This window comes from Sturnus vulgaris, chromosome 12, assembly GCF_052056855.1.
Source record: "Sturnus vulgaris isolate bStuVul1 chromosome 12, bStuVul1.hap1, whole genome shotgun sequence".
Classification (NCBI taxonomy): Eukaryota; Metazoa; Chordata; class Aves; order Passeriformes; family Sturnidae; genus Sturnus; species Sturnus vulgaris.
Window position 1 is genome coordinate 5,754,850 of NC_142254.1, and position 22,849 is coordinate 5,777,698.

The following is a 22,849-nucleotide window of genomic DNA, read 5'->3' on the forward strand; positions in this document are numbered from 1 at the left end:
AAAAAATGACAAACCTCATCAAGGGGCTTTTCTATGTGCTCAGAATGTCTGCATGACAGCAAGTTTCTTTAGAACAGTGACAGCTTTCTGCTAAGCCTTTGTAAACTGTCACATTCCAGTGTTCCAGCTGATCCCGGTCCCCAGCTGTTGTGGCTTAATCCCAGTAGGCAACTAAACCCCCCAGAGCTGCTCCCTCACTCACATCCCTGCAGCAGGATGACCAGACAATGGGAAGGGTAAAAGTGAGAAAACTCACAGGCTGGTATTAGAACAGCTGACTAGGCAAGGGCTGCAGGTGAGACCAAAGCAACACAAGGAATGTATTCACTGTTTCCCACTGGCAATTGCTCAGCCATTTCCAGAACACAGAGCTTCATCACACACAATGCTACTGACTTGGGCAGGCAGATCTGACAACCACAAACAAACCTGCAGCTTTTACTGCTCAGCATGACATCATATATAGAATACAGTCAGCTGTATTCTGCATTTTCCACAATCTCCTGTGAAATTCAGTAAAATCTAGTACTATACTACACATTACTTAACATTGTGTTGCACATCTTTCATTTTAGATTTTAGCTGCATCCCTACTGCTAGGAGGAAGGGATTAAAAGTGTAAAAATGGTGAGGAAGATAGCTCTGGTCAGGTACAATAGATCAAGTGACCTTACAGCTGAGAATGCTGAGGCCTGGAGAATATCAGAGTGGGAAACCCCATCTATTATGCCTACTGCTGCTGATCCTCTGTTTTGAGAAGTAGAATTTCTGTGTAGAGGTAACACAGGTGCTTGGAGAGGCCTAGAGGCAGTCTCATGGATATGCTGAGCTCCATGTTGGGAGAAAGATCAAAGCTCAGAGATCACACAAAGCACAGGGGAACTCACAGGGCTCTGGATGAATCCTGCTGGGATGGGCTGAGCCTGACAGTGACCACCTGGGTGTGCCCCAGATTCGCCGCTTAGCCAGTTAACTTAATAAATTTACTCCCTAGATTTCAGCTGTGGTTTTGTGGTTGTTCTGGCTGCCTGCCTGTGTTAATTCACACACCTGCTCACCTATTTTACAACAGAAACAAGAAAATAAAACTTAAATGACAAAATATATATAACCCAAATATGACTCCACAAGTGCAAAGAAGTGCTGGTGAATAGAAATGCACAGCCAACATCACGTTTGCAAATGTGACCTCCAGAAAGTCACATGGAAATAAGACATCAGTCCTTCAGATTTTTTAAAAAAGCAGCATACCTTTAATACCACAACTTCCATGTTTATCTCCTGTGTCTCACTTGTCACTACTGTAAAAGAAAAGCATTGATAAACCATCATTTTTGTGGAGGCCTATTTGAAGAGCATACACCTAAAGTAAGCTTATGGATTTTTATTACTCATGTCAGGAGTACTAGCCTAAGCAACTGATTTATATGTTTCAAAGGGCTCAAACCAGCTTTCTTAAAGAGGGACTACGTTAAAGCCTAATTAGGATTTGCCATCCATGCTGTACCTTTTCCATTCAAAGGCCAGCAGAAATAGGATGATCACAGACAAGGGCTACTACAACCTACCTAGATAACCAAATGGACTGAAACACCAGAGGAGAGTATTTACAACTTTAAAAAAATGCCACAACCTGATACAAAAGAGGAATCTCAAATTTAGCAAACAAGTTTAACGTCACAGTTTTTTATTAGTTCTTCACACTACAGCTGTCTGCAATGATACATACCAGACTCAGGAGTTACACCAGAATAATGCAACTTCCAGCAAGTAATTGGCATTTCATTTTGGCACAAACCAAAATGCAATCACATCGTGGTATCACCGCAGTGTCTAGCTTATAACTTAAAAGAATTAACACTGAAAGTAGGTGCCTAATGAAATGTTTCAGAAAAGGAAAATCAAGGCATTGTCCTTCCACTTCCAAAACTGTGGCTGAACAAGCCAGAATTCAGCAGCAACACAGCTACCCTGCGGTGACAGCACTGCTCATTCCCAGTTTAACAAGACAATGGAACAGCTGAAACGGTGGCAGCCTTACCCAAGATCATTTAACACAAGCAAAGCTCCCAAGTTACACACTCATTTCTACCCCTGCACTGTAATGTACTGCAACAAGAGATGCACGGCGCTGCCTTACACACTTAAAGTAGACTTTTCTTCCAGCAGTAACACGTGAAGGGCATAAATAACTTCAGCTGTGTTATAAATGAGAGACAAAAGTCTCGATATGCAGCAAAATTTAGATTGCTTTATTTGGTATAGAAAGAGCAAGCAGCGCTGGGGAACGTGAGGGGTCACCGCCCACTCCACGCTCCACCGAACCTTGGTTTGCAGCCTCTTCTTATACTGTGGGTTCTCCTTGTAATCAACAATTTTTGGATTTTTGTTGTCAGCAGTAGTGGCTGAATAAACATCCTTACACAAATTCACAGAGCCTCTGGGTGATAATCAGTCACAGATAGCCATCTGATCCTTGAGATAACCACCAGAGAAGTTCTGGAAGTCTGGTTTTTGGGATAGGCTGTATTGATCAGACAAAGGCAGGAAGGGCTATTGGGAAGTCTGATTTTGCAAGCTGGTAGCCGATACAACTTCTTTGGAAAACAAAACATAATATAATGTAATATAATACAACATTATATAACATAACAAGGTCATTTTAAACAGAATTATTTTATCATATAATTTTCTTTATCTAGTGTCTATGCTTCACTTCAGAGCTTAGTATTCTGGTTTATACAAACTCCAATGCTTTTGTGATTAACACGAATCTTTTATCAATTATCACAGCTGAAGTCTCAGGTAAATTAGTGCACACCTCTAAATGACCCATGAACGTCGCAGTGATGAAGCACAGCCACAGAAAAGGCCAGCTCTCCCAATCCGCTCCAAGTAACATTCCCGCTTTGTTAAGAACCGAGTGGGCAAACAAAGGTTTGCTCAAACCCCGCACCTACCACTAGACAGAATCTAACCTGTAAAAATGCTATAAATCACTAAAAGCCTCGCCCCAACCTGGTACCTTTTTAACACAGACCTAGAGAAGGCAGAAGGAGCCTCTACAGCCATCCCCCGGTGAGCGCGAACCCTCCCAGAAAACACAGCCCGCTATCCCTGTCCCCCAGGAGTGCAGAGCACGGCAACACCCGCTTTACAAAGCACTGTCTTCGCTTGACTCCCAATCCCCATCTCCCCCTATCCTGCCATGGTTCCACGCAGTTGCCCGTAGGAACAAGACCTCGATCTCCGGCGCTGCCGGGCTCCACACGCCGCGCTGCCCCGCAGAACCTTCCAGAACGCTCCTCCCAGAACTCTCCAGCGCTTGCGGCCGCTCCCTCCGGAGCTCCCACCCTCCAAAGCCTCCCCCTCCGGAGCTCCCACCCTCCAAAGCCGCTCCCTCCGGAACTCCCCCGCCCCAAAGCCGCCCCCAGGGCGGGCCCGGAGCCCCCGAGCCCCCGCCCGGCTCCTCACAGGGCTGGGGGTGCCAGTGGCACAGCCGGGTGTTCCCGGGGTAGAAAACCCCTGCCCAGCTGCGGGAAATCTCATAGAGCACAAGGAAATCTCTCGTCCTGCTTTTTGTATGAAATGGAAACCAAGCTGATTGTGAAAGAATAAAAGCCTTCGTTACTGCAAACAACTTGAAATCAAGAATATTCTACTCTTTGGGGTTTGGAATTTATTTCAGGCTTAAAGTCTCTGTAGCAGAGGCAGTGGTGAAATAGCAGTAGTTCTTTGGAAATACTGGTAGTTCTTAACTAATGCAGGAACAACCACCACAGGAAAAAAGTAAAAAACAAAACAGCTGTAGCACCGAGAAGTAAATGGACAAGTGGAAAGAGTTCATAGGGATCTGCCCCAGTGGAGGTGGTGAAATAACTTCGTGTAAGTCATTAGTTCTTGGTTCTGCAGGAAGACATAACCTCAACTAGACAGAGAGCCCTCATCCAACACAAGTGCCAAAACTCCACATTTTCCTCACACTTGGCAGCACCCCTGCATTCCTCCCCTGCCCACGTTCCCATATGCACAGTCCTGATGTGCCCTGGGTCCTAAATAATTTATCAAAAATATTTTCTCATAACACCCACTTTGTACCATGAAAGTAAACTGGTAGAATAACCATAAGGGGCAGAACAATAAAAAAAAAAAATATTTTGTGTATTTGAATTGATGATCTCGAGAGATATGGTCCAGATGAATAAAGTAAAGGTTCTAGGAGAGAACACTGTCAGTTGTTTAAGGAATTACTGGGTGGCAACCTCTGGAAACTGCCCGCAGGGATAAATGAACAGGAGAGAAGAGAGCTAGCAGCTCTTTTAACATCTTTTCCTTGAAGCATAAATGCTCTTCATTCTCATGTGTAAGAAATGAGACAAAGCAGACAGGAGACCAATGAAGCTGAGTAAGACCCTTCTGGTCTAACTGAAGTGCAAGAAAGAAATGCATGGGCACTGGGAAAATATGTATCCATAGGGGAGAATATAGGGAAGGTGCTTGGGGGTATAGGAATGGGATCAGGAGAACTAAGGCACAGCTGGAGCTGAATGTGGCAAGGGGGCAGGGAAAAAAGAAAAAACAACTCAAGAGGTATACTGATTAGAAAAGGAGAACTTACACAAATGTACACCCCACCCGCAATACTTAAGAGATAATCCACATGGATAGAGCTGACAGGGTTTCTTTGGCATTTGACTTTTTTTTTTTGGCTCAGTTTTTGCTGCAGTCATGCTTCCCACATTTCCCATGTCCCTGAACCTCAAGGTGAGGAGGATATATTGAGTACTTTCCTCTGTAGGAGAAATACCATCTGAGAAACCTGAACACAGACAGGTCCTTGGGACTTGATGAGATGCACCCCAGGGTTCTGAGGGAGCAGGCAAGTGTGGCTCCTAGGGCACTCTCCATTGCATTTGAAAAGCCATGGCAGGCCAGCAAAGTCTCCAGTGACTGGAGAAAAGGGAATGTCAAAATATTCAGACGGTGTTCTAGTGCACAACACGCAGTGTTCTGCTTCACGTGGTCATTGTTCAGCACGGGTTTACAAACCTCAACAAAGTCTGCAAAACCAGCAACAGCCTGCGTATGTTCTGAGAGAGAAGAGAAAGACACACCTTTTTGTCAGTATTTTTTTTAATTCAAATGAATGCTACAAACCAATATAATGGAATTGTTGCAGAAGGTTTTAATTGAAACACAAAACAAAAGCTGGAACAAAGCTTTCTGAACAACTTCACTGGCTAAATCTGAAGTCATCGTTCATTCTCCTTCCTGACAAAGAATTTACAAAACTGCTCCACTGACTCCACTTATTGCACAAAAGACAAATCCAACCAAACAAAAATCCAAACCAAAAATTAAGCAGCAATCTTTCCACTGAAGTTCTTAAATCTCAGTTACATTAGTAAAGTAGTTAAGAAGCAAAAAGTGAGATGTTAGAATATGGAAGTGGGTATTTCAAGGAGCAATATTATTCCTTTAAGTTGTTGATTTGGAGCTAAAAAAATTACACTTAATTTTTAAAAATTGCTTACAACTTGAAGATAAAAAAAATATTGATAAAAAGAATGCACTCAATTCCTGCATAGATGACTTCATTTAAATTAGGTCTACCTTTGAAAATTGTAGTTTTGAATGACTAACAGTAGAAAAAATTTAAGTGTATCAAATACAAAATTAACTTTATAATATTCTTTTTAAAAGTGCATTATAGTTAATTTATATATTTATATCTATACATTCATTGCTTTTCCCCAAAATGGAAGACAGAATAGAGTGGAAAATGTCAACAACTATGGAATGGGAGATTTGATTCATTTCTAGACACACATTGCAGTTATCTAGTGGATAACTTTGGGAAGCATAGTAAAAGAATTCTTCAGCTTTCCTCTGCTTGTTCTGAACATAATATATACTTAAATTTTCAGTGAGAAGAGGACTTTTGTGACCCAACAGTGGCACAACTGTTCTGTTTTTAAAGACTCAAGAGATTAGAAACACATAGATATGACATCACATACACATAGAGACATAATGCTTTGGCAGGACAGAGGAATATTTTCATGACTATTTGGCAACAGTTAAAAAGCACCAAAACCATAGTGAGCATATATGCAATTAAAAATCTAGATTTAAACCAAAGATATATTATAATCTGCTATTGTAATCTGAATTATCACAGTTCAACATCAGTGGATTTATATGTTTATATTTTGCTTGAATATTAACATAGACAGCAAGATTGTTGGTGTTTTTTATTACTATCCTGTGAAATATCCCACCCTCTTTCATGAGATCTTCAACCTTCTTATCTGTCGACATAATCATTTTCTTTTCTCCAGTATAATCTGGATCTTCTGGATATAACTCATCACCTGGGTGTAGAAAAAAAGATTTAGTTATAGATTGCTAACCTTACTTTTCAGCCTTTTCATTGAGTGACACTGGCAATTTTTTAGGATTTATCAGGACATGTAAATCAGTGGAAATGTATTTCACAATGCAAAAGTAAACTACCTCTAAACATCTTCAGATTTAAAGATAGAGGCATAAATTTCTGAAGTATGTCAGGGACACTGCAGTGCACACTGAATGTTCCAGACCTCCTGATAATATGCTTTTAATATGTTGTAATCTCAGCCTGGGCAGGTAGGAGTGTATATAACAAGTGGAGAACAGGACAAGCACTTCTTCATGTGTATAATGATAGGACTAAGAACAGAAATTTATTTTGTTCTATTTTGCTGAAGGAAATAAATGTTTTACCATATCAAGGCATTACACTCTTGTGCAAGACTGATAATATACCCAAAATACAGAAGTCCTAGAGGTCAATTGTGACCAAAAAAAAAAATAAATAAAAGGAAAGCATAATGAAAAACAAACCAAGAAAAGCAGAAAATAATAAATAGTATATGCAGCTTTTCTTAACATTGCATGTACATGATTATGAAATGAGAGAGACTTAAGCAGGAGAAAGGGCAGGAGGAAGATGGCTGTGTGTATGGTTTTAGTGCAGTGCCTTATCTCTGCAGCTGGGAGGTGTGATACTGCAGCTGTGCCTGATTCCCTTCTCCTTACAGTGATAACTGAAGTAAAAGAGAATTTACACGGAAAAGGAAGAAACAGAAGGAGTTCTAATACATCCTTCAGGTTACACAAAGCTGAAATGCTGGAATTTCTTCACAAATATACATATGATGACAATGGTAAGACAACGAGGTCATGTGTAACTACGACATAACTGTGCTGTCTGATCCCTAGCTTGTCTCAGACTGCAGCAAACAAGGCAGAAACAGCGTGCAGTAACTTGACTTAGAAGAGCACTTTCCTTACAGTTAAGGATGGTTTATGTCACATGGCTGCAGCACACGGCATTCAGAAGCTGCTGTATATTTAGGAGAAGCCTCCAGCGTGTCCTTACCCGGCAGCAGCTGGATGAATCCATCCGCAGCACTCAGCATCACCGGCATCCAGCGCTCACAGCCCTCCAGAGCGCGTTCCGAGCTGAACTTCCGCAGCTCCCCCAGGGAAGAGAAGTTGCACAGCCTGCAGAACTCATAAAACTGAGGTGGAGGAAACCAGATCTCTTGAGACTTAAAGCGTTCGATGGCTTCTGGAGGTGATGACCACTGGAAGATGAAAGCAAGTCTTGAAATAATAGTTTCAGCTGCAGATAGAAAGTCTGAATAAACTGAAAAGTCATTTAGCAAGGAAGTCTGTGCAGCGAAGGAGCTTGCAACAGACCCTATCTTCTGAACACAGAAAAAGCCATGTGTAAACTATTCTAAAATAACAGCATTCTTAAAATTGAAAAACATCAGCAATCTATAAAAGTTACTCCTTTTTTCCCAATAAAAGTAAGTTTTTATTTTACACACAGACATGCCAGATTAAAAACTGACATTTGTTTTAGGGGCATGACCAAAAGTTTACTGAAACCAACAGAAAATATTAAATTCGCTATTACCAGAGGTTGCCACTGATGCTTTGAGAATTAAAAGTACCTCTAAACATCTGCTGCTTAGAAGCATTGTTTTCAGAGCATGAATACCCAGCTAATCATGCTAATTCTGCATGTTTAAACTATTGGTAATCTTGATTTCCTTTCACATGGTGAATTTAATAATATGTGCATAATCGTTTGCAGTAGATTTATGCTGTTATTAACAAAATTACAATATGAATTCTTGAAATTAAGGTTTCAGGTACTTTTAAATTTCTGTACCAAATTTGTTAAACAAATAAATATAGCAACATCAGTAATACCAAAATTGTTATGTAGGCTTGTACAGAACTGTCTGGTTTCTCATCTACTTCTAACTTGTAATCAAACTTTTCAGAATCCTAGAAAAACTTAAGGACCCTAATGAACCTGACCTTGAGCTTTCTTAGAGCTTTATTAAAACAGAAAAAAAGATACAAAAATCAAAACTTCAAAAATTTTACTAGACTATTTCAAGTTTGCATATTACCTAAAATATTCCAAGTAACTTCAAAAGACAAAAATTACTAGCATCTCATGCAGTCCTGGAATCTTCCTGGATATACCACACGGATCTCTCCCAGCATATTGAGGAGATGCCACAACCCTGCACTGTACTGCAGGAGTGAATGTAAAAAAATGGCATTTGTCAGCTGCCTTTGGAAGAGACAGAAGTTCACAGTGAACGGGATCTGATGTGACACGGATCATGTACAACGACCTCATAAAAAAACCTCTGCTACAGCTGCTGCAGCTGCACCTCTGGTGATGGTGGCAGCTCCAGGTGTCCAGGGGAAAGGTGCAGGTAAAAATCCCTTCCCTTTCCTCACGTCTCAAGGAGCTCTATCAAGAGGGGAAGACACAGTGGTGTGCAGACCTCACAGCACCTTCCAGTATGTGAAGGGACTGCAGGGAAGCTGGAAAGGGACTCTTTGTCAGGAACAGTAGTGACAGGACAAGGAGTACAGTGGGTACAAATGGAAAGAGAGGATTTTTAGATTAGATATTAGAAGGCAGGATTTTTACTGTAAGGGTGGTGGGACCCTGGCACAGGTTGCCCAGAGAAGCTGTGGATGCCCCTGGATCCCTGAAATGTGCAAGGCCAGGTTGGACGGAGCTTGGAGCAACCTGGGACAGTGGCAGGTGTCCTGCCCATGGCGGGGTGGGACACGATGATCTGTAAAGTCCATTTTAACCCCGACCATTCTATGATTCCACGCCTGTTCGATGTGTAAGGGCGCAGTCTCGGCGAAGACAGGGAGAAGGGCTCGGGCAGGAGCGGCCGCTCCCATCGCAGCACCGCGGGCACCCCCAGCCCCTCTTACCAGGACGGCTGTCACCTCCTGGTCGTCGTGCGACACGTGGGGCGGCCGCTCCTCCAGGCAGCACAGGTAGAAAGCCGTGTCATAGCGGCGGCCCCCGCGGCCGGCCCTGCCCACGGGTGTCAGCCAGTTGCTCCACTCGTGCAGCGCCCAGATGTTGGGCGCGCAGCCCAGGTGCCGGCACAGCCGCAGGAAGCAGGACGCGTCCTCCTGCACCCGGCGCCGCCACGCCCCGAGCTCGGCGGCGGGCGGCAGGCGCTCGGCGGGCAGCGGCGGCGCCGGCCCGCGCCCCGGCACCAGCAGCAGGATCCCCGCCTCCTCGAAGGTCTCCCTGAGAGCGCAGATGCGGAAGGCGACTTCCCCCGGCAGCTGCGAGCCCAGGCTCTCCCGGTCGGTGGCGAACAGCGGGGATCGGCTGCCTCCGGGCGGCGGCGGCTTCACGGCTCCCAGCCCGCAGAGCGGCGAGGCGGGCAGCAGCCCCAGCCACTCGGTGGAGAAATCCGCCGGCTCCGCCAGCCCGCCCGGGAACACGTGGGCTCCGGGCATGAAGCCGCTGCGGGAGCTCCGGCGCAGCAGCAGCAGCTCATAGTCGAAGGGGCCGAGCGGCGAGCGCGGCGGGCGGCCCGGTGTGCCCGCCGCCAGCAGCAGCGTGGCCGCCTCCCGCCAGTGCCGCAGCCGCGGGTTCATCTCGGCGAGGCGCAGGGCGCCGGCACAGCCGCGGTCCGGGCGGCACCGCCGCCTGCGCCCCCGGAGGAGCCACTGCAGGCGCGGGGCGGGCGGGCCGGCCCGGGGGAGGGCCGCGGGAGGCGGGCCGGCAGCGGCATGCCTCAGCCCCCCTGAGCCGGTAAGTAGCGGGTGTCCTCGGAGGGCGAGAGCTTGACGAGATACGGAGGGGTTGAGGCACGATGGGAGAAACGAGGCTTTGGCTTTAAGTGGCTTGGGAAGCCGTGGCCTGGGCTTGCTCGCTCTTCCCGGGGGTTCGCAGCACCGAGTGTATTCGCAGCTCCGCGGGGTGTAAATGTAATTCCTGAGCTTTCCTGAGCGCAGGTGAAGGGTCTGTAGTGACAGCCCCGGGAGTCAGCACGGGGTCAGGAGCCAAGGACTCGGATTTGTGTTGGTAATTCTGCTGCTGGCCCGCCAGCTGGCCTCACGGAAATCTCCTTATCTCAATTCCACAGCAAGCCATGCTGACAGCAAAAGTCATTTTAGGTCTGTAGTTAAGCGTGACGTTTGCCAAGTTGTTTGAATTTTTTCTAGTGCATTCCAAATGGGAAGAGTTTGCAGAATTTTAGTTAATTATTACAGAACTCTTCTGTTTCGAGGTTTTGAAGTACTGTGTTACCTGAAAAAAAATATTCAACAAGGTAGCAAATCCTTGAAAGGGTCTCTGAACCTTTAGAAAACATTTTATTTTTTTAATTGATTTTGATTCTTCAATTTTCTTTAATTTGTCAGAAATTTAAGCAGAAAAAAGCTGATGGCACGGGTTAAGAAGTTTTGCCAGAATGGTATTTTCATGTAACATGGAAAATCCTCCCATCCATAAGCCTTCTCTTGCCAGATTGCATTTGGCAAATACTCACGCACTGTACATGTTCTGACAACCTCTCAATTTGATTTTATATTTGAGCTTGTACTTGATGCCTATGAGATGTGTGTCACTGGAACTGAAATGAAGTTTAGAAGCAACTGAACCAGTGGGATGCTGGATCATGTCAATTGACAAACCCAAAAATGACCTTGAAGTGTGCCCAGACACAGCTGGGCCATAAGCTCACCCTGGTGCGTGGCTGCAGTGGGCAGAGCAGGGCAGCCAAGCCCACTGATATAAAATGAATGGCCAGACAATAGACAAGCCCGTCTCCCTCGCCTTGCCTTGTTTATCACCAAATATACAAGCAAAAACAATGATATCTTGTAACCTGAGCAGCCCTTTTTCTCAGTAACTTAATCCTTTTTGCTCATCAGTAATTAGCACCTTAGGCAGTTGAAGCACAAGGCTCTTTAATTTGTTGTTTTCTACTAAGGCACTTTGAATCTAAAATCGTGACATTCATCTTGATATTTGTTTGCCTTTTGAACTCTTCGTGTAGTTAACTATTTCACTGTGTTAAGCATACATCTTGTTAGGAATATGCTTTGCCTAAAAGCTGCTTTACTGGTGAAATATTAATAAACTACTGAGAGTTTTCAAGATTTAACATCCAATGAGCTTGATGGCTGATGAAAAAGATTTAGGGTCCATTATGGCAGATCATTTCAGCATAAAGGCATTTTAAGTAGAATGTACTCATGTACCAATAATGAATGGTGTCACTTTCAAATCAGATATAATAATACCAACACATATACAAAACTGTCTTACTATGGCAAAAATGTGATGTCTGATAGTCCTGGACAGTCTAAAGGCTCACAAGTGGCTAGTATGTAAAGCAGGGATACCCTGGCAAACAAAGTGTAGGATCATAGAATGGTCTGGGTTGGAAGAGACCTTGAAGATCACCAGGTTTCCCTCTCTGCCATGGGCAGGGACACCTTCCATTATCCCAGATAGTGCCAAGCCCTGTCCAGACTGGCCTTGGACACTTCCAGGGATCCAAGGGCAGCCACAGCTTCTCTGGGCTCCCTGTTCCAGTACCTCATTGCCTTCACAGGGAATGAATTCTTCCCAATTCCTCCCACCTAAACCTACTCTGTCAGTGTGAAGCCATTCTCCCTTGTCCCTCCAGGCCCTTGTGAATCGTTTCTCTTCATCTGTCTTGCAGGCTCCCTGCAGGCATGGGAGAGGCACAATTCGGTCACCCTGAAGTTTCTCTTCTCCAGGCTGAACAGTCCCAATTCTCTCAGCCTTTCCTCATAGCAGAGGTGCTTTATCCCCCTGATCAGCCTGGTGGTCTCCTCTGGTTTCATTGGCATCCACTGGTGTGGAACCTCGTGGGTCTGGTTCTGCAGGCATTCTTGCAGGGGGGTGCAAAATGGATGTGTGGCTGGCACAGTGCTGGGGCTACAGCTCTGTTCAGGACTGAGCTCAGCCTCCAGAGCAGTTCTTTGGGCCCAGAGACAGCCATGTGCAAGCTAAGATAAACTTTCTTCTGTTTGCTGCATTTTTCCACACAGTTCTGGAGTATGTAAGTCACCTGTTAAGAAGGTGCCATTCTTTACCTGAGGGTCAGCAGATTCACCCTATTGCTGACAGGTTTTTTGACTTCCTTTCAGAATTATCTTAGGAAGAGTAGTTCAGTATCCATTCACTGCACAGCTGAAGTCATCCCGTGTGAAATTCCAGGAGCGTGTGAGTCTTTAACTGACCCAGTTATCAGGACTGGAGGTTGCAGGAGAATGAACACTCAGAAACTCTGAGCGAAGATAAAGGATGCAAAGGGGTGTTTTGCCAGTTTCCTGCTAAGAAGGGCAAAAGATCAGCTCCTTGAGTGTGTATCTGCTCCCCCAAAGCTATAGCTAACCTGCTGGAGGTAGCTCACATGAATATAGAGCAAGTGTTAAAGGCAAATTAGATGTAAAGTTATCTATGGAGCATGTTTCTTCATCTCCAACTTAAATGATTTTATCTTCAATATATTCTGCTGGAATGCAGATCTTATCTCAATTTTACTTAAATATTCTATACCTTTATGAGTGATTTCAGGAAAAAAAAAAGAAAGATAAAATCTGAGAAAATCTATCACTAATCCTAAACCAAGCACGCCAGTTGATTGCATTACTGTGTGGAAGGATTCCAGAACAAGGACATTATTCTTCAAGGGCCAGTTGTAGGCTGGAAATAAAGGTCACTTTAGTGTGGAGAGGTCTCCCTATAGCAAGAATTAGCTAGATACATATGTGACACTCAGTGAAATGTAACAGGAGGCTGAAGAGTCAGAGGTCTCCTCCAAATTAAATTATTAAAAAAAAAGTTTTTGCTAAAAAGTTTAGGATTCAGCTGTCTTTCATGCTTCTTGTATGCCAGAACATACAATTGTTTACTTAATGGACCCCAAATACTTTTGTATTTCAAGTTGTTTTCAAAACCAGATTGTGTTGTATTGAAAAATAAACCCTTTTGAGTGATGCAAAAGTTACATCAAATGAAATACCATAAGATTATTGCACTGATAATAATTTTTTGTGGCATCATATTTCAGCAATGCAGAGTTACTTCACCATTTTTCTGTCCCGTTCAATTACTGCTTACAAGAAAAAGGACAAGTTTGTTTAAAAAAAAAAAGTTTAGGTCACTAGATATATAGAAATGATTGTCAAATTAATTTTCTGGGGTTTTTTGGATGTGTTTCGATTACTTAGCAATAGAATTACTTCATTCCTTCTGTTACATCATTGCATAAATTATTTTGCCCAGACAGGTCAGTGCAGATCTCACCACTGTAATAATTAATTTCAGCTGAAAACAAGGTCCACCAATATTTAATCATTTAGTTTAGTTTACATGCTATCCTGTGTGTTGGAGATGATTATACTAAGTCAGTTCTTGGTTTAGTTAGATGCATCTTTGTCCCCATGCAGATGTAGTGTCTACAATAATGAGTTGTGACAACTTCAAGTATCAAAAAATGCAGACATTTCGCTAGGTTTGTCTACTGCTCCTTAAGCTGGTTTGTTTTACAGTATTGTAAAATCACAGAATCCTTTAGGTTGGGAAAAAACCCCGAGATCATTGAGTCCAACCACGAACCCAGCACTGCCAAGTCCACCACTAAACCATGTCCCCAAGTGCCCCATCTACACATCTTTTAATTGCTTCCAGCTATTTCAAATGGTATTTCAAATACCTCCAGGTCACTTTAAAATGACATTCTAAAGCTTTTAGATTGTTTAGCTCATATAATAGCAACAAACAGGCATACTTAATAATTAATATAAAAAGTAAATAGATTCTTCACTGTATAGGTTTTCAAGTATTGTTTCCAAATTGTGAATAAATGTCACATCTAGGAAATGCAGGTTTATTATTATAACACCATTATATAGATTGAATAAAAAGAAAAATAAAAAACCAGCTAACTTCATACAAAATGATATTCCAACAAATTAGGCAGACGAGGAAACTAGGTTACAGATAGTATTAATGACTGGAACTGTTCTACTTCCAACAGACACATAATGGATTACAGGTCTTATGGAAATGGAAATTATAGTTCTAATTCTGCAGCTTTTAGTTATGGGAATAGTTTTCACACATGTAATTTCTTGCCAGACTGAGTACTGGTGGCTTGTTTGAGGAATCATTTGGAGCACACCTTCCAGGACCCAGAATTCAAATGTGTATATCTAAAGTTACACCTGCAATTAGCATATTAGATTAAGTGGCTAAGGGAGTATCATGTTTGCTGTCTCTGGCAGTCCTCAGTCATTTTATATGGTATAAATAGTTAAGTATTTTCTTTTGCTTTTTTTTTCTTATTTCCCCTTTCTTGTTTTGTTTTTTTTTTTTTTATTTTCCCCAAAGTTTATGCTATTTTTGTATAGTTTTTTCTGGATTACACAAAGAAATTGCATTTAAATTTTTTTCCCAAGAAAGACAATTACAGATGACTGTAAGATGTGAGCTTTACTTTACTTTCAAAAGCCCCATGATTTTTAAAGTCAAGATTTTGGTGGTGTGGTTTCTTAGTGTACATCAGTGAGTTCAGCTGTGTGTGTTATTTGAACATTTGTGTGTGAGAGATAGACTTGACTGATCAGAGACTCGAGTGATAATTTCATGCACAGTAGAAATGATCAAAATAACAGACCACATTTATACCACAGCTGTGACTTCCATTTCTGTGCAGCTGAATTATACCTAGCTTTAAGAGGATTTGTGAGTTTGTTTAATTTGGTGGAGATTTAAGTATATGATAAATAATGTCATGCAATGCAGTGTAAATAAAACATACAATTCAAGGAAAGAGAACAAAACAAAAACCCACCTGACCCTGTGGAGGGTTGAGAAGTCAGTTTCTGTCACTGGTAAATCACAGTAGATATTCTCACAAACGACTGGATCTATAAACACGATTGCATTTGCTAAGTGGCCTCTGTGGGTGACAGTTGCAGAGAGGTTGTGACTGGATTTGTGTTTGCCTACGTGGCTTGCAGTCACATTGCTTCCAGCACGAAACGCTCGTGCCTGGCTGGCTGAGAGGATCCACCAGAGCCCCCATGCTGGTGAAATGCCATGTGACTTCTCACCTTTCCACAGGTTCAGCCGTGGCAGCTGCTAAAGCTACATCCCAACTGCACCTACAGTACCACAGCAGCAAGCTGGGAGAGGATGGATGATGGAATCCAGCCATGGGGGACTGCCTTCTTCCAGGGGAAAGTCATTTGTAGTGTGAAACTGAGGGAGATAAAAGTTGTCTTTTGTAAAATGGATAACAACATGTAGCAAATCATAATTGTTTTACTCTGTGCGAGTTAATAAGAGAATGGATAGTCAGTTCCACTCAGGGATATTTTATATCCTCTGTCCCATTGGGCATAAGATATTCCTTTTTTTATAGAGAACCTGTAGTTTAATGTTGGGATGCTGTTGTACATAACAAAAAGCAAACTTTGGTATTTACTACATACATCCATCTCCTTTCCGTTTTTTGTTCTTCCCTAAACACGTGCATAATTTTATATGAAAGACATTCTTTTCTAATCCCACTTTTATTGTACACTTATTGTAGCAAATTCTGCTCACGTGTGAACTATTTTGTCCAGATCTCTTCCTGCATTAAAAGACTTACATAATCGTATTGAGAGAAAGCACTTAGAGATCTGTAATCCACTGGTCTTACTGAATGACTTTTTACATAATGAAAATCTGTGAAGGGTAAATATGTTGACTAGGAGTTCCATTAGCACTTAAATAGAAGGTATTTCTGGAAAGCAAATATAAACAACACAAAGCTTCCAGAGAAGGAAAAGCAAGCCTGTAACCAATCCTCTTTACGAACAATAAGCACGTTTAATTTTTAATCTGAAAGCTAATTACATCAGTCATTTAGTCCAGTGTTAAATAATTGCATTACTGTAAAAAATATTTTCATACTTACATGAAGAAATTTGAAACTAATTTTATTTTATATTCATAGTGCTGAAGTTTGATGTTACATTGTGTGCAACATCAGGAGAATCGCTTTAGTTATGGTCCTGTGTTCCTTTTGTTACTAAACTAGAAAACAGTGTAATACGTTTTTATGGTGATAGACTGGAAATCCTGGAATGAAATTACGAATTGCTGCATTTAACAGGCTCAGTTCTGATGGTTTGATACAACTGTTGATCATTGTTGTTACCAATAGCACAGGACCAAGTTTCACACTCCTTAGGTTGTGTATATTTTTTGCAAAAGTGAATGCCATCTTTGGTGGCTGAAAGAGACAGAGCTTGGATCCTAACACAAGGAGAATCCAATTGTTAGTCCAGTCTAATCTGGTTTTCAGGTTGCCCAAGCCAATGGTTCTGTACGTAACATTGGACAGCCAGTGCTGAAGGCAGAATCATCTCTTAGCCTAAATGTTATTGTAGCTGTTTCCTAAGGGAGGGATTTCCTGGCTTTTCAGAATGCTGATTCCCTGGCAGTGTAAGCTACATCACTGTTCAACTTTGGGAGCTTGAGAAAGCTGTGTTTATGTTAAAAAACCTAATGAGAGGGCTTAGGACATTACTTTCATTACTGCAATTGAAACAGGAACTTTAGAACAGCCTACTGCAGATAAGCTATATTAATATTCCAGCTTTTCAAAGAGTCATAAAATGGTTTGAGTTGGAAGAGACCTTAATGATCATCTGGTTTCAATCCCTGCCATGGGCAGGGACACCTTCCACCAGACCAGATTGTGCCAAGCCCTGTCCAGCCTGGCCTTGAACATTTCCAGGGATCCAGGGGCAGCCACAGCTTCTCTGGGCACCCTGTGCCAGGGCTCTCCACCCTGCCAGGGAACAATTTCTTCCCAGTATCTCATCTGAACCAGCTATGTCAGTGTGAAGCCATTCCCCCTTGTGACTCCATCCCTTATAAATAGTCTCTCTTCATTTTTCTTGCAGGCTCCCTTCAGACACTGGAAGGGCACAGTTAGGTCACCCCAAAGTTTCTCTTCTCCAGGCTGAACAATCCCAATTCTCTCAGCCTTTCCTCATAGCAGAGGTGTTTTATTCCCCTGATCAACTTTGTGGCCTCTCTGGACTTGCTCTGACAGATTGTGTTTGGTTTGAATTACTGCTGCAAGCAAACCAGTAAGTTATAAGGAAGTACTTTATTTTAAGTTAAATAAATAGTCACAGTAGCAGGTTTGCATTATTCAAAGTGTAGAAAAGACCACCCACACAGGCAAAAACAGTGTAATTCAAGTCAGGAGTAAGATTTTAGTATACAGCAAATTTAATGTGTGTATTCTGTGAATAAATACAAAAGAACTGAAGTAGATCAACACTGATGTTAAGCAATGACCATCTCTTCTTTTGTACTATAATTACATTCTCACTAATCAACATGAGAGTATGTGCTTTTTCATCATGCTGTTTCAATAGACAGTATTTTGAAGTATGAATTCCCATTTTTCACTTAAAAAGTAGCATTTCCAGTCTCCTTCCAGTTGCATTCCAGTAGGGGGAAGAATGAAGACTGCAAATCTATATCTCTATTTCTTAATTTACAGGAAGCCTCTGTACTCTTGGGTAATGGTGGTTCCACTTAGTTTTGGTTTTGTGCAGTTGTGCCAAACTCTTGTCACGTGGAACAAACACGTGTAGGAGATGAATGGAAGCACTTTATCCATGTAGACAGTGCCAATCCTCTGTTAGAATTCTACTTAATCTATTAATTTCAGATAGCCTAAATACAAGATTATACAGATTTTTAGGAGCATACTAATGATGAATTAATTTGCAGTCAGCTTTGTCTTTAAGATTTGAAAATTCTTTTTCCAAGGCCAATCCTTTAAATAATAATTGTGTGCATATTCATAATAAAGCAAGACTTACAGAGGCTATTTATATGAATTTTTTGAGTCCTATTACTAAAAAAATCCAAATGAAAAGAAAAAAACAAACTGCAATGGACTGAAAACTTTCAGTTTACCAAGCTACTGAGGCTTGCTTATGAAGATGACCTATTCTTAAAAGCTGTTCTACACAACTAAGCATGGATAAAATGTTTATCTATGGTTAGGTGTGTGGAAGATACCAAGATAAAAGATAATGAATGTCAGTGTTACCATTTACTCATCCAACAGAAAACAGACGTGCATTCATGACTCGGGGTTTTGAGAACATGTGGTTATAAACAGTTTGATTTCACAAAGTATATGGAGTTTTCAGGAAGCACAGAATAGAGCCCAACGAACTAAGTGAGAGTGCAAAAAGTGAAAACATCCACAGGTCCTTAATGACAAGTGGTGACAATCCAAATAGGTACATTCTCCTGCAGATTTTGCTGTATTTTCCTTAAATGGGTTTAATTATTGTGACTGTGAAGATCATCCAATTTAAATGAACACTCAGCAATTACACGTTGTCTAGGCAGGCTGGAACTGTAGCACCGATAAATACAGACCTGGCTTTGTTAGAAAGCTGTCAGGGATCTCTACAGACATAGATTAACTACATAGAAAACATTCTATGGAATGAATGAAACACAACAGAAAGGAATGTGGAGTTGTCTTGTAACACTCTGAATTCCCGAGAGAATGGAGTTAGACTGGACCAATGTGTAGAGCTCACATTATCCTTCAACATAAGGATAATGTATAGCTTTGAATTCAGGCCTCTGCTTACTATTTTTTTCCTTACCTACAAGTGACCACATTCAAATACACTTTTTCCCCCATAAATCCAGTTCTTTATGTTTTAAAGAATAAACTGTTTGCTGCAGTTTTTTGAAGTATGTTTAGTTCTTAACTCAAAAATATTAAAAAATATTAGGTGCTTATGCATGTTGTCAGTTTTATTTAACAAGCATGAAGACTGTTCACAAAACATGTCTGATTATTACTACTTTTTGATAATGTGCCTGTAATAATCAATGAAGAAAAATTACTTCTTAAACCCCTCATATTTTGGGGTCTTTATATTTGGCTGTGGAGTGCCCCATACACTTATGGCACTGTAGCACATGTACCAAGCATTCCTGAATGGATAGTGTGTGTTCACAGCACTAGAAGGTATTTCCAGAAGTAAATAATAAATACCATAACACATAAATCCTTTTTACAAAATATTGTAAAGCTTCTCTGCTAAGTAAGTGTCTTTTCCCACAGTTTTACATTTAAAGGTTGACAGTTTCACAGGGAAGCACTGGAAAGTTCTATGCTTTCATATTTCCCTTCCAGAATTGTAGTGATATCAAATGGGACCAATCCTACAGGCTTCCTGTTTCCCAGATGATTAATCAGACTCGACTGAGATATGAACCTGAGACACATTTTTAGCTTTGTCTGGATTTCTGCAATTCGGGAGCTTGCAGAAATGTGGCTGTACACATACAAGCATCAGTCGCTGCCTGTCAACAGGAGAGGGGATCCCGTTGGGAAGGTCTTCCTTAACATCATTTCTGTTTGCTAAAATCTATTTTCCCATGTTACTGCATCTGCTGTGGGTAGATTCATTGCTCCTGTTTTCATAGTTAATCAAGGAGTACAAATTGCTGCTTCAGAAAGAAAGATTAGAACAAGTAGCAAGAATCAGTCTTTCTGCAGGGAAAGATAAAATCTTGGTAAATGTGAATGAAAACCATGAGGCTTGCTAGTATTTTTCTGAATATGCAACTCTCCCTTTTTTCTGTCTGGATTTGGAAAGCGATTAGTCATTCACATATGCTGTGCCAATTTGTGCAACTGGGTTCCATACAATCCAGCCTAAATCAACAAACAGTACTTGATATCAAACATCGTTCTGTTTTCTCTCCCCTCCCCAACCATTAACATATTTAAAATAGAGGCTGGTTACATTCTTTTATTGGGGTTTTCATCCTTACCCCTTTCCTCCGCTCAAGAAATACTTTTTGCATGTGATGGGAAAAAAAGAAGTATTCTATTCACAAAACACCCATGTTAGCCATTATGTTACCCTCCAATACTGTAAACAGTGACCAGCAGCAAACACCAGAGCCTAGTGAAAAACAAAAACCACAGGCTTCTGAGAATAGTGACCTATTAATAGCAGGCAAATCCCTGTTACAGCCAGTAGTGATAATACCCTGATATTTCGCTTAACTGTTACAAGTCCAGTAAACGAAGACATGCTATTCTGCAGGCTGATTTGCATCCCTTTTCTTCAAAAAGCATGAAGAAACAAATAGTGCATTTTAGGATATCCAGAGGCAAAAGTTCTGCTTTGTTCTTTCAAGTGCTCGTTTAAAATTCTCAGGCTTATCCAAGTGTCCCCCTTTGGAAGTAAAGGTGAGGCATGAAACACTCCAGAGACAGGCTGGAGAGGGCTCGCTCTGTCAGAGCTTGTGCCACCTTAAGACAGTTTTACCACGCACACTGCCAGGACAATAGCGATAATGAGCACAGCAGTGAAAATAATCCCAGCTAGAACCTTGCTGATATCGCAGAAGGATTTATTTTCCTCCACAGAGATCATGCCAATAGAGGAAGCGCCCACGCTGATGGTGGATTTCAGTTCAGCCCCTGGATCTTGCTTAGCCTCTACTGTCCACTGGGGGACATTGACCTTCATCTCCATCTCGTACATCATCTCTCCTACCTGGTTGATCTCGTTCTCGAGGTCTTTCAAATCCACCACGTCTATGTTGTGCTCAGCCTCGTATTTCATGTTCTGGACGCTCATGGCGCGGGCCGCCACGCCGGACGTTCCCCCGCTCATGCCCGTCTGGATCAGGTGTTTTTTGGGGACGTTCAGCGGGAACTCGTGGCCCAGCTCCAGGGCTCTCCTCATGTCGATCTCCAGGATCTCTAGGCACGTGGAGAAAATCACCCATAGTCTCTCGAACTCGGCTTTATCTTCCTTACTCACGGTTTTGTCCTTCAGGACCGTGGTGAGCTTGTTCCTGTTGGCCACCGCCAGCTCCTGAGCTTTCTGCCGCGTTTTCTTGAGCTCCTCCCGCAGGTTCTGGGAGTCCGAGGTGCCGCCGATGGTCAGCACCATGTGCCGGTAGCAGGCGGTCACCTTGTTGAGCGCGTCCAGCAGCGCCTTGCACTCCTCCTTCACCATGGTGGCGGCGGGGGCCGTGCCCGGTGCCGCCCTGCCCGCTGCCGCCCCGACTCACCCGCTGCCGGCCCGCGGGCGCTGCCACAGCCGGGCGCTACCAGCACATGGCAAGTCTTGCCTCCGGGTCGCGCCCGCATCCAGCACCCCCGTACCCGCTGGTCAGGCGGCGCCGGCGCCTCCGGGAGCCCGGGCGAGCGGCGGGGAGCCCCGGCGGGCAGGCAGCATCGCTCCCCGCGCCACCGCCGCCTGCAGCGCCACCGGGGCCGCTCGGTCCCCGCCGCGTTCGACGGGGCGCTGCTGTTTGAAAAGTGCCAAACGCCGAGGATGGAAGAGAAAAAAATAAGAGATCAAAAAAGCCAAGGCTAAAGCTCTGGGGATGGGCAGCCGGCAGTCCCCGCCGCCGCCACTTAACTCGCCCCAGCTGGGCGCCCGCGCGGTCACATGGCGGGGAGCGCCCGGCCCGGCCCTATAAGCCCTCGCAGGCTCCGCCTCCGCAGGCAGCGATTCCGCGGTGCTCCCAGCTCCTCGCCCGGTCCTTCCCGCCTCTGCCCAGCCATTGGCTTCGTGCGGCCGCGCCGGGCCCGCCCTGGATCCCGGTAGGGCTCGGCCGGGGCGCGGAGCGGCGGGGGAGGCGGGCGGCGGCGGCGGCTCTGCGGCCCGGGAGCAGGGAGGTGATGGTGTCGGTGTGAGTAGCGCTCCCTCCCCGGGCAGCCTGTGGCTCCCGCTGGGACCGTCCCGCCGGGCCGGGAGCGGGGAGAGCTCCCTGCCCGCCGTGCCGTGCCCTGAGAGCCGCTCGGCCGCGGCCTGGGTGGCGGCGGGGCTGTGCCGGCTCGGCCTTTGCCCGGGCGGGGTCGGGCCGTGCGGACACATGGCCCTGCTCTGTGACCGCCATGGCAGGGTCGGTCCTCGCCGTGTTGAAACCTGCAGTGCACGGCAGGGCGGTCTTGGCCGGCCCCCCGGGTGTCCCGTGTGTCGCAGACGCGCCGGGACCCGGCTGGGGAAGGCGCTCGCTGCTGTTGTCATCCATAGGAAGGGCTGGCGTGCCATCCGGAGCACCTGCTGTTAGCTCAAGTCAAGCTGTGGCACCTCAGGAAGTGCAGGAAACACGGCAGTTGTCACTGTTAGCAGCGATGCTCCGGCAGCTGCCCTCGGCAGTGCTGGGTGCAGCACGGTGAGCGCCCATGGGCGCTAGGCCGTGCCCGTGTGTGCAGCCAGAGGCACGGAGGGGATGTGAGTGCCCCTCGGTGAGCCGAGCTGTGTCCCCTCTGGCACCTGGTGTGTCTGCTGAAGCGGGCTTCTGGAGAGCTCGCCTGTCATAGCATATGCGGCTACATATGCCCCAGCGTTTGTGGGTAGCTGAGTGGTTTTGTGATGCTACGGTAGC

At 44.0% G+C, this 22,849-nt stretch overlaps 3 protein-coding genes across 5 annotated transcripts in view; 1 reads left to right on the forward strand and 2 right to left on the reverse strand.

Annotated features, from left to right (window-relative positions):
- Nucleotides 1-5,115: 5,115 nt before the first annotated feature.
- NUDT19 (nudix hydrolase 19) lies at nucleotides 5,116-10,018 on the reverse strand. Its single transcript, XM_014882114.2, has 3 exons — nucleotides 9,310-10,018; nucleotides 7,424-7,631; nucleotides 5,116-6,374 (listed from the first exon to the last, which is right to left on the reverse strand). The coding sequence occupies exons 1-3, from the start codon at nucleotides 9,991-9,993 to the stop codon at nucleotides 6,148-6,150; spliced, it is 1,119 nt and encodes a 372-aa protein (XP_014737600.2). The 5' UTR covers nucleotides 9,994-10,018; the 3' UTR covers nucleotides 5,116-6,147.
- A 48-nt stretch (nucleotides 10,019-10,066) lies between these two features.
- Nucleotides 10,067-22,849, forward strand: part of ANKRD27 (ankyrin repeat domain 27) — a 54,954-nt gene continuing 42,171 nt past the window's right edge. The window contains exon 1 of one of the 3 annotated variants that reach the window (XM_088171839.1): nucleotides 10,067-10,150. The gene's annotated coding sequence lies outside the window, so the exon portion shown is untranslated. Of the gene's footprint in view, nucleotides 10,151-21,970; nucleotides 22,062-22,088; nucleotides 22,151-22,849 lie in introns of those variants that run through there. The other 2 variants (XM_088171840.1, XM_088171841.1) reach the window with 2 other exon arrangements.
- RGS9BP (regulator of G protein signaling 9 binding protein) lies at nucleotides 17,531-21,887 on the reverse strand. The gene has a single exon (XM_088171842.1). The coding sequence runs from the start codon at nucleotides 21,466-21,468 to the stop codon at nucleotides 20,755-20,757; it is 714 nt and encodes a 237-aa protein (XP_088027968.1). The 5' UTR covers nucleotides 21,469-21,887; the 3' UTR covers nucleotides 17,531-20,754.

Bases quoted from the DNA above. Each gene is read 5' to 3' on its own strand.
- NUDT19 (XM_014882114.2), bottom strand. From the start codon at position 9,993: ATGAACCCGCGGCTGCGGCACTGGCGGGAGGCGGCCACGCTGCTGCTG. The intron at 7,632-9,309 runs GTAAGAGGGGCT...TTCATCTTCCAG, and splicing joins AGGAGGTGACAGCCGTCCTG to TGGTCATCACCTCCAGAAGC. The intron at 6,375-7,423 runs GTAAGGACACGC...TTCTACACCCAG, and splicing joins ATTCATCCAGCTGCTGCCGG to GTGATGAGTTATATCCAGAA.
- RGS9BP (XM_088171842.1), bottom strand. From the start codon at position 21,468: ATGGTGAAGGAGGAGTGCAAGGCGCTGCTGGACGCGCTCAACAAGGTG.